General features: G+C 36.7%; 1 protein-coding gene across 3 annotated transcripts in view; it reads right to left on the bottom strand.

Moving 5' to 3' along the window:
• LOC148951004 (serine/threonine-protein kinase 32A) overlaps positions 1-18,234 on the bottom strand; it is a 368,633-nt gene that overhangs the window by 73,787 nt on the left and 276,612 nt on the right. For all 3 annotated transcript variants that reach the window (XM_089090551.1, XM_089090550.1, XM_089090549.1), the window contains one exon: positions 13,138-13,263. In XM_089090551.1, coding sequence (XP_088946677.1) covers positions 13,138-13,263 — 126 coding nt within the window. The remainder of the gene's footprint in view (positions 1-13,137; positions 13,264-18,234) is intronic.

The raw sequence follows: 18,234 nt of genomic DNA, 5'->3' as shown, positions 1-18,234 counted from the left end.
ATATATATATATATATATATATATATATATATATATATATATATATATATATATATATATATATATATATATATATATATATATATATATATATATATATATATATATATATATATATACATAAAACATATATATATATATATATATATATATATACTATATATATATATATATATATATATATATATATATATATATATATATATATATATATATATATATATATATATATATATATATATATATATATATATATATATATATATATATATATATATATATATATATATATATATATATATATATATATATATATATATATATATATATATATATATATATATATATATATATATATATATATATAAAGTTAAGAGCCTGAGAAAATTTGCTTGATTTTTTAAATAGGGAGAAACGCCCCCTAAATCCAGGGTTAACACACCGTCAGATTCAGCGTACCAGAGAACCCTACTGCAAAAGTTTCAGGCTCCTGTATATGAAAATGTTGAATTTTGCTATTTTTGCCAGAAGAAAGATCATGGATGCGCGTTTATTTATTTTTTTTCTCCAGGTGTGATCGTATCGAAATAATAGTCCTATAAGATCGGGAAAGGGGGCGTTCGAACGGAAACTAAAAGTTCTATTGCCCTTTTTAAGCGACCAAAAATATAAGAGGGCAACTCTTCTACGTCCCTCTTTTCCCCAAAGTTATCTGATCAAAATTTTGAGATAGCCATTTTGTTTAGTATATTTGAAAGATCAAATAACTATGTCCTTAGGGGTAAAATGACCCCCGCAGTTCGTGGGGAGAGGCCTGTAAGTTATGAAATGTGCCCATTGTTTACGTATAGTATTTTTAATTGGGAAGTGTACAGAGATTTTTAGGGGGGAGTTCTGTGCTTGGGGTGGATTGATTTCCAATTGGTGAAACTTTCTTTTGGAGGGAAATTTCCGGGGGATAAATTTTCCAGGAAAAATTTTACCCTGGAGAGATTAGACAGAATTCCTATAAGAAATTCTTTTGAATTGTCTTAAATTCTCTTTACCAACTAAATTTTGCATGCTGAGATGTTCCAGGAGATGTATCAGAACACTGATAGCATATTTGCGGAGTTTGACATTACTGACACGATCACGGAGTTTAATGCCAATGATTCTCCTTAAACATGAATGGTCAAATACGTTGAGGGCTTGAATGTCGTATGCTTTCATAGTCCATGTTCACAGCCGTATAGTAAGACAGACCGAAAAAGGGCCTGGTAAATCCTTATTCTTGTCTTCAGGCGAACATTTTTCTGGTTCCATAGAGAGTGATTTAGCTAGGTAAAGACTCCAGTTGATGAAGCAATTCTTGACTCTATTTCTGATGTGCATTATCCTATTGGGTCTACCAGAGAGCATAGGTACTTGAATTCATGCATCTCGTCTACGGGCGACTGTTCTAGTAACCTTGGGGGGGGGGGGTCTTGAGATGATATACCAGATGCCATGACTTTTGTCTTCGGGGAGCTTATTTTCATGCCGACCAGAGAGGATTTTTCAGCTACCTTCGATAGCATAGATTGGGCTTCTGAACGAGATTCACCTAACAAGCAAATATCGTCGGCGTAGTCCAGATCGATGATCTGAAAATTGGGACTTACTTCTACGCTGTGAAAAGGTCGTCATTGCTCTGGTCATAATCCAGTCGATCACGAAATTAAATAAGACGGGAGACAATATACATCCCTGTCGGACACCAAGATCAATTTGGAACATTGAGGAGAGCTCCCCAGTGACCTGAATTGGGGCTCGCGTATGCTGGTAATATGCTTGGATAAGTCTGACTATCTTGCCTGGTATTCTATCCTCCGTCATGGCCTTCCAGATTCCATCCCTTAGAACAGAATCGCTGTAATAAAATCTATGAATAGAGACACTGTTGGTTTCTGGTGTTTTGCCCTGTGTTCACGAGTTTGTCTTAAGACGAATAGCTGGTCAATTGTTCCCATGCCTGGGCAAAATCCTGCTTGATTGGGCCTTGTCTTTACGTCGCGCTGGATACGAAAATGATTATGTAGCACTATGGCAAATATTTTTGCAGCAATGCAGATGAGAGAAATCCCGCAATAATTGCTGCATTTTGTCTTTAGCCCTTTTTGAGGACTGGAAAGATGATAGTCTCCCCAATCCTGTGGAACCCTCTCTTCTTCCATTATACGAAAGGTTAGTTTATGAAGCCTGCTGAAAAGTGCTGTCCCTCCATACTTTTATAGTTCAGCCGGAATGGCATCAGGACAAGGGGTTTAATTGCTTTTAAGGCAATTGGTTGCTTGTTCGACTTCATTTAACGTGGGGGGAGCCAAGTTCACGTCATTATAAATACTGCTGGGTGAGTTTGGTTCCTGCAGGTCATCAGGGCTACGACTTGGATTATCGCGGCGATTATCATCCATCGCTGTGGAGAGCTGGTTCTGGTTAAGTAGTTTGCCAAAGTGCTCCTTCCAGCGATTTATTATTTCAATATTATTCGAGAGTAACTTGCCGTTTTCATCTTCGACGGATGTACTAGTAGGCCTATGTGATTTACCCCTGATTGATTTTAGGAGCTGATACATCTTCCTGATGTCCGATATAGAGGCAGCGGCTTTCTGCCTCTGTCTTCAGCGATTATCTCCCAGTACTAGTTCTCATCATTCTTAGCCGACTTGTGGCATTCTCTTCTCAGGCGTTTGAACAACTCCGATTTTCTGTCCGATATCTGTTGCTTGTGCTCAGCCAATTAAATTGTGCGTTTTGACATCCATTTTTTGGATAGTATTTTACGGTTTCTTATCGTAGCTTCTGCAGCCTTGTGGATTGTATTGCGTATGGTCAAACACTTTTCATCCAAACTTTGAGTTTGCTCGTCGTTCGCTTGCACTTGGAGAGCTTTAAAGCGGTTAGACATCTCTAAGCACAACGCCTGTCGTATATTAGGATCATTGAAGCGATTGGTGTCAAATCTTCGTGGAGGTTTCCTCTTGGAGCGTACTGCAAGTCGTAACTTTAGATCTAACTTGACTAGAAGATGATCCGACCCAGGTTTCGAGCCAGTATCTGCTCCAATGTACGATCTACTATTTTTAGCTATTGCTTTTCAACGGCGGGGCATGAGGATGTAATCAATCTCGCTTTTTGCTCTACCATCTCTTGAATGCCACGTGGCTCTGTGGCTGGGCTTGTGTTTGAATAAGGTATTAGTAATGACCAAATCATTCGGTATGGCAAAGTGAAGAAGTCTTGATCCTCTGCTACATCTAGCTCCAAGACAGAAGTGGCCAATGGCAGACTCAGCATTGGATACTTTTCCCCCGATTGTGGCGTTAAAGTCACCTTCAATAAAGATGAGGACTTTCATCTGATGAGTACAAAGATGAGTACAAGTTATAACTTTGTAAAAAAAAGATCTGCTTCGCTCTCTGGTACGTCTCTGCCTGAAGCATAAACTACAATAACTGATATGTTGAATAGGTGACCCTTGAATCGTGCTCTTGCTAATCTATGTGAGATAGGTTCCCACTCTAGAAGTGACTTCGCTGATAGGGAACTTAAAATGATGCCCACTCCACCATATGCAGATCCATCAAGGGATCCGGAGTTGAAAAAGGAGAAAGAAGCGTCGTCCTCAGGAGTTCTAATTTCTGAGCCTTCTACAATGCCGTTGATTCGAGTTTCTGTAACGCACATTATGTCTATGTTGTAACGCAATGATTCCCCAGCGATAAATGAATGGATCGATAGGTATTTCATCGAGCAGACGTTCCAGCACCCTACACTGAGGGGTTGTCTATGTTTCCGAAGTAGTACCTCAGATTGCCAATTTTGCGGAAAGGGGCTGATGAAACCTTCAATGCATCGCTTGCCGGGGATTCCGTAGTATGGGTTGGACTCTTTATATTGACCTGCATTTGGACGTTTCATGGAAATATATTTAACCATGCTGGTCTCCACTCCCTGATGACATCCTCTGCGGTTTGGCCCCTAGAGGCAAAATATAAGAGACCCAATTACCGTTGACTGGTCCGATGTTTTAAATTGTCTAGACGTAAATTCTGCCACAAATGGTTTTGCGCAGCGACTAAGTGAGATTATCCATTCAACTTTTCCTATTCGTAAGCTTAAACGGAAAACTATCGCTATATGCCCCTGGATGTCACATAGCCTCATTGTCTCCTCGTATCGTCAAAAAACAAATTATATTAGTTAGCCTGTAAGACCAGCAGTGATATTGACCTATCAAATTATAAAAATTACAAAAACTTATATACTAAACTCATCCGTGAACCGAAGAAAAATTATTATTATACAAAATTCTCAATTGCAAAGGAAACCTGAAAAATATTTGGTCCACCATTAATAAAATACTCTCAAAAAATAAAAAATCAAAGTCTACACCTATTCACCTTAAAGACACAAATGGCAGATTAATTGACCCTTTACATGCACGTGACGCATTTAATAATTATTTTTCTAATATTCCTCATACTGACTCCCGCCCCTCCTTACAGGGTGTACTCCTTTGCTTCAATTCTAGATCCATGTTTTTCTTTGGTTTTTGTTCATAGGTATTCCACAGGTGTTACTACATGGGGGTATGCCATATTATGGCATGGCGCGCTCATTTTGTCTGGGTAATGAAATTTAGGCGCCGAAACCTATATAGGCAATGAGTTTTCATCTAATGAGCCCTGATATGTGGTGATCACCTAGGGAATATTAAATTGTTGTAGATTTAAGGTGCTATGGCTTGGTTTTGGGACAATTTTTCTGTATTTTGGACTTCATTTTCGGATCATTGGGTTAGTTGTACTACTTTTTCCTATGTGATTGGATGGATGAATAAGGTCTAGACCTTGTTCAAGTGCTCATTTATTTCAGTTACTAAATTAGGAAGACTTTTTTTTTTTTTTTTTTTTTTTTTTTTTTTTTTTGCCAAGTAATTACCTGTAATACATTATATCCTAAGTGCTCGAGAGAAATATCTTCAGACGTCTATCTCCCTTTCTGTTCGGCAGTCAGCACTCCGTTTCATTGATTTCTTCTCATCAATATGGCTTTCGGCCGAAATTTAAAACTTCTCATGCTCTAATTGACGCCACACAGTTCATACGCTCACAACTCGACATTAAAAAAACTGTATTGGGCTTATTTTTGGATTTCTCCAAGGTCTTTGACACGGTCGATCATAGTATTTTAATAAATAAATTAAATAGTTACGGTATTCGTGGTGTTACCCTCTCTTGCTTCGTCTCTTATCTATCTGGAAGTGTACAGAGTGTAAACCTAGGTGGAGTATCTTCTCAGGCCTTACCTGTTCGGAGGGGTGTCCCGCAAGGCTCCGTTCTAGGCCCTATTTTATTTCTCCTAGATATCAATAATCTTGTTATGGACCTTGGCCCTTCAGTGTATCCTGTACTATTTGCTGATGACAGCAACTTCTTCATCAATGGCACCAATTTACCATCGGCAATAACCTCTGCCCAAGTCTTTCGGAACAGAGTCCAGGCGTGGTGCCTTACGAATAACATCACCATTAATAGCAAAAAAAGTCAAGTAGTATCATTTAGAACCCCCTACAATACACACGCAATCCAACATGCTCTTGGTCTCAAGTACTCCTCCGACATCCTCCAGCAAGTGGAGGTTGCCAAGTTTCTTGCTGTATTTATTGACTCATGCTTGTCATTCTCTAATCACATTTCTTACATCACAGGAATAATTTTGCGACAAGTAGCTATGATTAACCGTGTGTATTATTTTCTTCCTCCTGATATCTTAGTTACCCTCTATTATTTCTTTATTTTTCCTTACTTTTCTTATTGCGGATCAGTTTGGGGAAATACAAATCGCTCCTTCACTAAAAAACAAAATTTGCCCAAAACCATGCCATTAAAGAAGTTTTCGGCTTCCCCATCTATATCGAACCCGTGATGTGTACTCAAATTTTGGTATAGCTCCACTGGATCAAATCATAAAAAAAAATCACCAGAAGGTCATCTAAATATCTTTTATTATTTGAAAGCAAATATTTTATGTTACTTGGGTTCTTTTTATCCATCATATAATCATATTCTAAATAGCTTAAAAACAGGTCCGCTATAAATGGACTAGCATTACCCCCCATAGGAATTCCAATACTTTGCTTATACAGATTACCATTAAATTTTATAAAAGTATTAAAAAGAACAAATTCTAGTAGATCATAAATCATATCTAAGCTATAACATCTTGAACTAGTGGAACTGTTAAAGTAATTAGTCCATCTCGCCTTCTTATTATACGTATCAATTTTTAAAAAAGCCAAATTAGACAAAAGAAAAGCTTTCTTAATAATCTTTTTTAAATTTATAAATACTAAAGTAATTGGTAAATTTGTATATAATGTAGTGAAATCAAACGAGTCCACTCGTTTGGTTGAAACTAAAGCCAGAGAATCTATTACTTGCAACGAATTATTAACAATCCAATATGGATTAAACTTAGAAAATTTTTTAATTCCCGAGCAATATGACTTAAATTTATTTTTAATTTCTCCTAAAATACACGGAAGGTCAGTCGCCGCAACTCTGGTAGGATCTTGCTGCATCCGGAATAAAGCGTGGTTTCGGGGGATTTTTATGAAATTTTGCCGTCCAATATAAAAAAGGAAAATTTTTATCATTATCATTAACATTAATATTCAATTGTTAAAAAAGTGTATCCTCTATTCCATTCAATAGACTATTATTAACATCTTGAACCTTTTTATATGTATTTGTTGTACTAAGCTCTGTTATCAAAACATCAAAAAATAGATTCTGACATATTATTACAAACTTGTTATTTGCTTTATCAATGCGTACAATTAAAAAATTCTTCTTTATACTAGCAATCGCTTGTTTTATCTTGGCATTACAAAAAAGTTCCTCATTGTTATAATTATTTATCATATTATTTATTTTACCTCTAACCCTATTAATAATTAATTTTTTTCAGTTCTGAAAACTATTTTTATTATTTCTCTCTTTTTGCACCAATTACCGATAAATAATTCTAGATCATTATTTAACCCACTAAGCACATTCGAGTGTTTTAGATGATTTTAGACGGAATTTAGCCCCCATTTTCATTATATTCTGCAAATCCATTTGTTTTATTATTTTTAAATCACCTGTAATAATATGTTCGTTAGCTGGATTAACAAATGATAAAAATTGCTCACACTTACAAACAGGTTTCCAATTACTATCCGTGTCAAAATTCTTAAGTATTAAATTATAATTAAAAATCATTTGTCCTATCGTTTTTAAGAACTTATATGTTATTATCAGATTTTTTTATAACTTAAATTACTAGGAAGAGCCTGTTTCACATTAGCCTGGTTAAAAATTACAGGTAAGTTTATATCCTGTATTTGTTTACTTCTAAAATTTATAGATAAATATAATCTCTTCTCTTTATTAACAGTCTTATCAGACTTTTTATCCTTTGAAATATATTTGGTTCTAGCTAAAATACATAGCCTACTGTATCATAAATTAGTTTAATTTTTGAATTACATGGTGTATTATTATTTATATTCCAAAAGAATTTTATTAGCTTTTTTTTGATAATTTATTTAAGCATTTTATTATACTTGCCATACCATTAGACTCAAATAGCTGGCACAACTCCCTCAAATAGATATCTAAATCTATATTCTTTTTCCTATTATTTTTCCTATGCCCTCTTGATCGACGTTTAACTGGATGATTAAAAGAAGGATAATCCATTAAACCATTAATACAATTAACAACAACATTAGACATGTCTCCATATTTAGCCACTCGATCATTCAACACGAAAGGATAAGCAGTACCAAAGACATGGATCCAATAATCTTCACGTTTACGCAATTTTATATTTTTCTCTTCTTTAGTTAGATTATTTAAATCCAGATTTTCTAAAATCGTAATAGTTAAATTAGTTCAAGAGAAGGTACCATTATTACAATGTTGTACCAGATAGCTATTAGTTTTGTTTCCCATTAATTGTGCTTTTGTGTCCCGAAAATATCTCATACATGCTATTAATACTTTCCCCCACATATTGTAAGCCACAGATTTTACATTCCAACAGATAAATGATATTAGTTGTTTTACAATTTACCATACCCCGAAATAAACATTGAAACTTTTTATTATATAAAGTGCGTTGTACAATAACCCTAGGGGTAAAATTGTCTTGTCAAAGAAAACAACGACCGGTACACCTACTAATACCCGGTATTACATATTTACACTGTTGTTTCAATAAAGAATATACCTTATGTTCTAAAAACTTTATTTTTTCCCTTTTAACCAGTACTACTATCCTTTAATCAAGTTATTCATCCCCCTCCCAAATTTATTGCTGGGTTTGTCCCTGTTATTTACCTTAAAGCTCGTCGCGCCTTTAAAGCCTTTAGAAAATTAGATTTGAGTCACATTTCCCAGACTTCTTATGCGTGGCTTCATCCGTAGTGCTGGTGAATATGGTTTAATAATTATAGCAGGGCGAAAAAGTGACGTCCTTCTCTTTTCAGACAGGCAGGGGAAACCACTCCCCTCATGGACGCCTCTGCTCAAATGTGTTTTCTTATTGGTTATCCCAAAATTTTGGTTAGTTGACAATTTTCAAGAGCATAAAACAAAAAGCAAAAACATACTTTTACTAATGAGGAACTGTTCGTCTGGAGAAGTTGTCTGGAGAATTCCAGTAATTTTACTCCAGGCTAATGGACAAGTTATATCTGTTTACTTTGTAATCATCTGTTTTGCAAGAACTTTCTTCACTAGTAAATTTGAAAGTTTAAAGAACGAAGACCTTTCAAAGATGTTAGCTATTCTGGCTTCTTGAAATGATACAGAAAACAATTAATATGCATGGAATGTTAGAAAAGTTATCATCACTCAAGATAAGATTCGGAAGCTGGGAAGAGCTATTTGACTTAATTCTCAAGCCCCTTGGACAGGCTTGGGGATATTATCTTTTTTCTTCGAAGATATGCAGTCAATGGCTAGTGCTCAGGTATTCTCAAGAGTGTCATCTCTAAAGAGGTTTCATCTCTTAAGACTGTCACTACGAGATTTCACCCTCCCCTGTGACATTACTAGGTTATGCTAGCTTGATCTAGGCTGAACAACATACGAGCAAGAAATTATATATTGGCATATCAACGGGAAGAGATATCCATCACAGGGGAGATCCATACCAACATTAAGTACACTGTAAAACTGGAGTGAAAAAGGTCCACTGGAAGACAGGGGGCCGCTATTGCTGATAAAGTCAGACTCTCGAAGACTCTCAACTTGATTGAGCTCTTTGGTTCGGAAGATGTTGTGGCCAACTTTAACTCCCACACATATTTACTAATGAAATATATCACGGTTCCAGGTACATCCAAAGTTACTAATATGCCGCTAGTCCTTTAAGACGTTAAGATTTTACACAACTGCTTAAACTCATCTTGAAGGAAGGAATATAAGGCTTTGTTAGAATAGCCTCCTCGAAAAAAAAAGATTTCAGATGAATATACACCTGCAGAAAAAATTTATTTTTTAAGTCCTATTTTTGGGCAAGTCTTCATTCAAGTATTCAAATCTAGTTGTAAAACTGCTTGTTTGCTCTGTAATCTGTTAGATCCTTTTGTCAGATACTTTTGTCAGATTTTAACAAGTAAAGAATACTTTGCTGGATATAGCCCTACTGGAAACCATTAATTAATAGCAGAGATGTCAAACTGCTCCCAAATAATAGCTGTATTCAAGTGATGACTGCTGCCAAATGGTTTTTATGTTTTCTGTTTACCCTCCTCCCCTCCACTTAAAGAAATCCTGCGTACACACCCGATTACAGCAAAGAAGAAAGTTTTTGAGTAGGTGTTATGCCTTGAACATGCATTGTTTAAAGAAGAAATTTTTTGATTCTGAATTAGTTTTTTACCTATGGCTCTCATTAAAATGCGGCAAAATAACTGATTTGAGTACTTTGATATTACCACAAAACAGTCTTGTTGAGTTCAGCGTGAATTCGGGCCTTATTGTCCAAAAGAAGTTTATATTAAAGTGTTATTTTTACAGATATCAGAGAATCATATGGTCGCAAAAGTACGGATAGAGTGTTATATCTATGTTAACATTATTTCAGACGTCCTCAGTGGAGTTATGAATTCAGTTTGAGTTTGGAGACTCAGGGAAGACTAAGGAAAACTGTAATTTTACTTTAGTGTAGATAGCGCTCTTTTAAAGCATCTTTTTTTAGTTCTTATTTGCATAGAGGGTATTGTCCCTCGGCCATCGTTCATATTTTGCACCTGTTTGTTGTTTATTAGATTGATAACACCTGTAAGCCAAATTGGCTAATAAAAATAGTAATTGCAGTTTAATTAAATATATTGAACAGAAAATAAGCATTTTGCGGAATATACACGATGATTAATCAATAAACACCAAAAACTGAAAAAAATGACTGACTTTGCACGTAAGCTCCAACAGCTACGTTAACATTAATGTCTCTTCTGTTGAATAATTATGCTAGTTAAAAGTTTTCAGCTTGTAGTCCTTTTAAATAGCGTGTTTCCCGTTATTTTTAAAACAGGTTTTTGCTATTACTGATTTTCTCATATTAAAAATCCTGCTTGTATCAACACTTTCTGCGTGGCCATTCCTCATAATACATGTTTTGCAATTATGCTTAGAAATTTAGACAGGTGGCCTGATCTACCATCTGCATTTGTTATGTGGCTTGAGTTAAAAAAGTCATCAAACAGTTCGTGGTAGAAGTAAGGAGCGACTCGGTTCAATAGTAACCAAAACTCTAAAAAACAAAATTTTAATGTTAATAGATAAATCAATAGATTCAACTTATACCAGGGCACTTCGTATCGAAGGAGTTATCGTAGAAACTTTGAAAAGGGCTCTTTCGATTGGAAATTGGAGTGGCTAGAGCCCTTTTCAATAGTCGAAAGTGATTGGAAGGCAACTGACACACCTTCCACGCCCACCATTTCCATAAAACACATCAAATAAAAAATATGAGATAGCCATTTTGTTCAGCGTAGTTGATTTCCAGATAGAAATCACGTTTTTGAGGAGGACACTCCCCCACAACCCTCAGGGCAAGGGTTGTAACTTATACCCTGGAGGCATATAAGGTTTTTTATAGAAAAATTTGATTACAAATATATAAAACTTATTAAGTTTAGCGTTACACATCAAAAGGTACGAGCCTGAGAAAATGTGTCTGATTTTTGAAATAGGGGGAAACACCCCCTAAAAATCAAGGAATCTTAATTAAAAATAACATCATCAGATTCTACGTACCAGAGAACCTACTGTGGAAGTTTCAAGCTCTTATGTACGAAAATGTAGAATTTTGCTATTCTTGGCGGAAGACAGATCACGTGTGCGTGTTGATTTTTTTTTTCCCAGGGGTGATCGTATTGAAAATAATAGTCCTAGCAGATCAGGAGAGGGTGCATTCGAACAAAAATTAAAAGCTCTAGTGCTCTTTTTAAGTGACCAAAAATATTAACAACAAAAGTACGAAGAACAAAAGGGAAAACTTTTTGTAAGACAGTGGAGAGTTTATCTCCACTGTCTTACAAAAAGTTTTCCCTTTTGTTCTTCGTACTTTTGTTGTTTGTGATGGAAAGGCAGTGTGGTCTTCGTCGCTATTTTCACCAAAAATATTGGAGAGCAGCTGGCCCCCTCCCACGCCCCTTTTCCCCGAAGTTATCTGAGATCAAAATTTTAAGATAGTAATTTTTTTCAGTTTAGTTGAAAGATCAAATAATTATGTCTTTAGGGGTAAAATGGCGTCCCTACAGTTTGTGGGGAGAGGCCTGTATGTTATGAAATTTGCCAATTGTTACGCATAGTATTTGTTATTGAGAAGCATACAGACATTTTTTTTTTTTTGGGGGGGGGGAGGGATTATTTTGTGTTTAAGGTGGATTTCCATAAGGAAAATCTTCTTTGTGGGGGATTTCCGGGGGGTGAATTTTCCAAGGGAAATTTTTCACTGGGGGATTTGACAGAATTCCTATTCAAAATTCCTTTTAATTGTCTTAAATTCTATTTGCCAACTCAATTTTGCATGTGGAGATGTTCTGGGGGAATTATCCGGGGGCTATTTCCCGTTTGTTTTGATTTCTTGGAAAAAATTTTCACGGAAGGGGGCATTTTCAAAGGGATTGAGACATCGATTAGAAATTAAAGTCTTTTTCAAATGAAAGTATGCTAAGGAGAATTTTTCAGGCTAAATCTTCCGCAAGAAATTTTACGGGGGAGATTTTCAGCAAGGATGGAACTATCTGGAGGGAATTTGAGGGGGGAGGGGGAGGTGCAATTTACGTTGGGTGAACTTTCACGGAGGAGTGTTCAGTGAGTGGGGAGGGGGGGGGGGTTATATCTCATCGAGTGTGATCCAGATTTACCGGCATTATTTGAAAAACAATCAGAAATTGAATGAAGAAAAAAGTTTTTTTTTCTGAAAGTAGGGAGCAAAATTAAAACTCAAAACAAACAGAAATTATTCTGTATATGAAGGATTGCCCCCTTCTCAATATCTTGCTCTTTACGCTAAAGTTCGACTGTCTGGCCCATTTTTTTATGAACTGCTACTGAAACACAGAGGCCGTTTAATTGGTATAGGAAGCTTTTTTAAAAGCACTCACAGCCTTAGTATACAGAGCAAGGTATTGAGAAGGGCCCTTTATATAGGGAAAAATTTCTGTTCGTTTTTAGTTTTAAAGTTGCTCCTTAATTTCAGTTCAAAAATCCTATTTTTCTTTATTTAATACAGAGGTTAGCCCCAAACGTTTATTACCTGAATAGACGCACAGACAGACAGCACCGCAATCAAAGCAGTCATTGTATAACAATAATCCATGTAAAGAATTTGCTGAAAACTGAAATAGTTAAAATGGTAAGAAGTGCTAAATAATATTGCAATAAAAGATGACTAAATCATATGTCTAAGGTACATTAAAATAACTCAATTAAGCTTTGAACTAACTAACCTAACTAATTTACATATAGGTCTATCATGTGCTAAACATATCTTTGAGTTAAATGGTGCTAATAAAAGAATAGTAATACTTATAAAAGAGCTTACCGATGGTAAAAACTGTGGTTGCAATTCTTTGGCGTAAAGTTTTAACACAGATACATTCTCAACAAACGAATATGACCGTAGCCCGTCGCTGTTAGTAATTCGAATGTTTTCATCTCTTTCCATTAGCTGAAATAAAAGAAAAACGCATTTAGTTCCAATAGATATAGAGCCATCTATCATAGGCAGCGCGCTAGCGCTGCCTAAGTAAAGAACGATGTGGGCACAATGTTTTTTTTTTTTTTTTTCTCCATACCCGAGCACTTCTATCGAAAAAGTTGTCGTAGAAAGTTTGGAATGGGCTCATTCGATTGCAAATTGAAGTGGCTAGTGCCCTTTTTAATAGTCGAAAATGATAGGAGGGCAACTAGCCCCCCCACGCCCATCATTCCCCCAAACCCATCCAATCAAAATTTTGAGATAGCCATTTTATTCAACGTAGTTGATTTCCAGATAGAAAATATCTTTTTGAGGAGGACACTCCCCCACAACCCTCGGAGCAAGGGATTTAAGTTATCCCCTGGGGGCATATAAGTTTTTTTTATAGAAGGGGTAGTCTTAGAAACTTCAAAAATGGCTCATTCGATTGGAAATTCAAAGTGTTAGTACCCTTTTTAATAGTCGAAAGTGATTGGAGGGCAAATAGCCCCCCTCCCCACGCCCATCATTCCTCAAACACATCCAATCAAAATTTTGATATAGCCATTTTGTTTAACGTAGTTGATTTCCAGATAAAAAATATCTTTTTTGAGGAGGATACTCCCCCAAAACCCTCGGGGCAAGGGTTTTAAGTTATGCCCTGGAGGCATATAAGGTTTTCATTGAAGGCGTTGTCGTAGAAACTTCAAAAAAGGCTCATTCGATTGGAAATTCAAAGGGATAGTGCCCTTTTTAATAATCGAAAGTTATTGGAGGGCAATTAGTCCCCCCCACGCCCATCATTCCCCCAAACACATCCACTAGCCCCCCTCCCACACCCATCATTCCCCCAAACACATCAAATAAAAATTTTTAAATAGCCATTTTGTTCGGCGTATTTGATTTTCAAACAGAAAATATCTTTTTGAGAAGGACATTCCCCAACAACCCACAGAGCAAGGGTTTTAAGTTATGCCCCGGGGGCATATAAAGTTTTTATAGAAGACGTTGTCGTAGAAACTTCAAAAAAGGCTCATTCGATTGGAAAAATTTTAATAGTTGAAAGTTATTGGAGGGCAACTAGCCCTCCCCCACGCCCATCATTCCCCCAAACACATCCTATCAAAATTTTGAGATAGACATTTTGTTCAGCGTATTTGATTTCCAGATAGATAATATCTTTTTGAGGAGGACATTTCTTCAAAACCCACGGGGCAAGGGTTTTAAGTTATGCCCTGAGGGCATATAAGGTTTTTATAGAAGGCGTTGTCGAACAAACTTCAAAAAAAGCTCATTCAATTGGAAATTCAAACGGCTAGTGCCCGTTTTAATAGTCGAAAGTGATTGGAGGGCAACTAATCCCCCCCCCCACGCCCATCATTCCCCCAAACACATCCAATCAAAATTTTGAGATAGCCATTTTATTCAGCGTAGATGCTTTCCAGATATAAATATGCTTTTGAGGAGGCCCTCCCCCACTACCCTCGGGGCAAGGGTTTTAAGTTATGGTCTGGGGACATATAAGGTTTCTATAGAAGGCGTTGTCATAAAAACTTCAAAAAGGCTCATTTGACTGGAAGTTCAAAGGGCTAGTGCCCTTTTTAATAGTTGAATGTGATTGGACAGTAACTAACCCCCCTCTCACGCCCACCTAAGTAAAGAACGATGTGGGCACAATGTGTTGTTTTTTGTTTTTTTTTCTCCATACCCGGGCAGTTCGTTTCGAAGGAGTCGTCTTAGAAACCTCGAAAAGGGCTCACTCGATTGGAAATTGGAGTGGCTAGTGCCCTTTTTAATAGTCGAAAGTGATTGAAGGGAAACTAGCCCCCTCCATCATTCCCCTGAACGCATCCAATCAAAATTTTGAGATAGCCATTTTGTTCAGCGTAGTTGATTTCGAAATAGAAAATATCTTTTTGAGGAGGACACTCCCCCACAACCCTTAGGGCAAGGGTTTTAAGTTATGCCCTGGGGGCAAATAAGTCTCTTATAGAAGACGTTGTCGTAGAAACTTCAAAAAAGCCTCATTCGGTTGGAAATTCAAAGGTCTAGTACCCTTTTTAATAGTCGAAAGTGATTGGAGGGCAACTAGCCCCCCCTCCCACGCCCATCAAACCCCCAAATACATCAAATCAAAATTTTGAGATAGCCATTTTTTTCAGCGTAGTTGATTTCCAGATAGAAAATATGTTTTGAGGAGGACACTCCCCCAAAACCCTCAGGGCAAGGCTTTTAAGTTATGCCCAGGGGGCATATAATGTTTTTATAGAAGGCGTTGTCATAGAAACTTCAAAAAAAGCTCATTTGATTGGAAATTCAAAGGGTTCGTGCCATTTTTAATATTCTAAAGTGAATGGAGGGCAACTAGCCCCCCCCCACGCCCATCATTTCCCCAAACACATCCACTCAAAATTTTGCGATACCCATTTCGTTCAGTGTAGTTGATTTCTATATAGAAAATATGTTTTTGAGGAGGACACTCCCCCATAGCCCTCAGGGCAAGGGTTTTAAGTTATACCCTGGGGACATATACGGTTTTTATAGAAGGTGTTGTCGTAGACACTTCAAAACAGGGTCATTCGATTGGAAATTCAAAGGGCTAGTACCCTTTTAAATAGTCGAAAGTGATTGGAGGGCAACGAGTATCCCCCCACGCCCATCATTCCCCCAAATACATCCAATCAAAATTTTGAGATAGCCATTTTGTTCGGCGTAGTTGATTTTCAAATAAAACATTTGTTTTTGAGAACGAAAATACCCCTAAACCCTCAGGTCAAGAGTTTTAAGTTAAGCACTCGGTTAATATAGTTTTTTTATTGAAAGCATTTTTATAGAAGATTCTAAGCAGGCTAAATCAACTAGAAATTAAAAGGGCTCTCTCCCTTCTTAATTGTCAAAAGTGATTAGAGGGGAACTAGCCCCTCCTCCACGTCCATCATTCCCCCAAAAACATCCAATTAAAATTTTGATATAGCCATTTTGTTCAGCGTAGTTGATTTCCAGAAAGAAAATATGTTTTTTATGAGGACACTCCCCCACAACCCTCAGGGCAAGGCTTTTGAGTTATGCCCAGGGGGCATATAATGTTTTATAGAAGGCGTTGTTGTAGAAACTTCAAAAAAAGCTCATTTGATTGGAAATTCAACGGGCTAGTGCCTTTTTTAATAGTCGAAAATGATTTGAGGGCAACTAGCCCCCCCCCCATGCCCCTCATTCCGCCAAACACATCCAATCAAAATTTTGAGATAGCCATTTTGTTCAGCGTAGTTGATTTCCAGATAGAAAATATGTTTTTGAGGAGGGCACTACCCCACAACCCTCAGAGCAAGGGTTTTAAGTTATACCCTGGGGACATATAAGGTTTTTATAGAATGTGTTGTCGTAGAAACTTCAAAACAGGGTCATTCGATTGGAAATTCAAAGGGCTAGTACCCTTTTAAATAGTCGAAAGTGATTGGAGGGCAACGAGTATCCCCCCACGCCCATCATTCCCCCAAATACATCTAATCAAAATTTTGAGATAGCCATTTTGTTCAGCATAGTTGATTTCCAGATAGAAAATATGTTTTTGAGGAGGACACTCACCCACAACCCTCAGGGCAAGGGTTTTAAGTAATGCCCTGGTGGCATATAAGGTTTTTATAGAAGGCGTTGTCGTAGAAACTTCAAAACAGGCTCATTCGATTAGAAATTCAAAGGTCTAGTTCCATTCTTAATAGTCGAAAGTGATTGGAGGGGAACTAGCCCCTCCTCCACACCCCGTCATTCTCCCAAACACATCCAATTAAAATTTTGAGATAGCCATTTTGTTCAGCGTAGTTGATTTCCAGATAGAAAATACATTTTTGAGGAGGACACTCCCCCACAACCCTCAGGGCAAGGTTTTTAAGTTATGCCCAGGGGTATAAAATGTTTTTATAGAAGGCGTTGTTGTAGAAACTTCAAAAAAAGCTCATTCGATTGAAAATTCAACGGGCTAGTGCCCTTTTTAATAGTCGAAAGGGATTGGAGGGCAACTGCCCCCCCCCGTCAACGCCCATCTTTACCCCAGACACATCCAATAAAAATTTTGAGATAGCAATTTTGTTCAGCGTAGTTGATTTACTGATAGAAAATATGTTTTTGAGGAGGATACTCCACCACAGTGCTAGGGGCAAGGGTTTTAAGTTATGCCTTGGGGGCATGTAAAGTTTTTATAGAAGACATTGTCATAGAAACTTCAGAAAAGGGCACATTCGATTTGAAATTCAAAGGGCTAGTGCCCTTTTTAATAGTCAAAAGTGATCAATGATATTCTTTGTTGTTGTTTTTTAGACCAGGGCACTTCGTATCGAAGGAGTTGTCGTGGAAACTTCAAAAGGGGCTCATTCGATTGAAAATAGAAAGGGCTGATGCCCTTTTTAATAGTCGAAAGTGATTGGAGGGCAACTAATCCCCCTTCCACTCCCACCCTCCCATTTGTCCATTATGTTTAAAAAATAAATGTTGCCTCAAATATAAATCAAAATGCACTGTGATAATGCTAATTTCCAATAAGGCATGCTTCTATACGAGGCTACTTCTGCTCTTAAAATTTAACCAAATCAAAATAGTGTAAGTGTATCAAAGCTATCAAAGAAAGTAAACAGATTTTTTTGTGAATTGTATCAAGTTTTCCATTTCAGGTCAACTAGAGGAGGTATAAAACTAAGGTAAACAGTACTATTTCTGTCCAGATTTTTAAAAGGGTGTATGGTTCTTAAAATTGCTTAAAATTTTTTTCCATTATACAAATAGCATGACAAACTACAAAGTCTTAAAAAACGAAAAGATTTTGAAAACTATATCCTTTTTCAATGGAAAGAATATGTCAATATAAAGTGAACAAAGGTAAATTAAAAAAACTTTTTCCAAAAAATAATTTTTTCAAAGAAAAATAAAAAGCTCCATCATACCAAAGATAAGCGGAAATCAAATCAAATA

The sequence above is a fragment of the Artemia sp. Qi Xiang Cuo genome, chromosome 6, assembly GCF_049724085.1.
Source record: "Artemia sp. Qi Xiang Cuo chromosome 6, ASM4972408v1, whole genome shotgun sequence".
Classification (NCBI taxonomy): domain Eukaryota; kingdom Metazoa; phylum Arthropoda; class Branchiopoda; order Anostraca; family Artemiidae; genus Artemia; species Artemia sp. Qi Xiang Cuo.
Note: the sequence above shows the minus strand (reverse complement) of the source record. Positions and strands in the feature narration are given on the sequence as shown.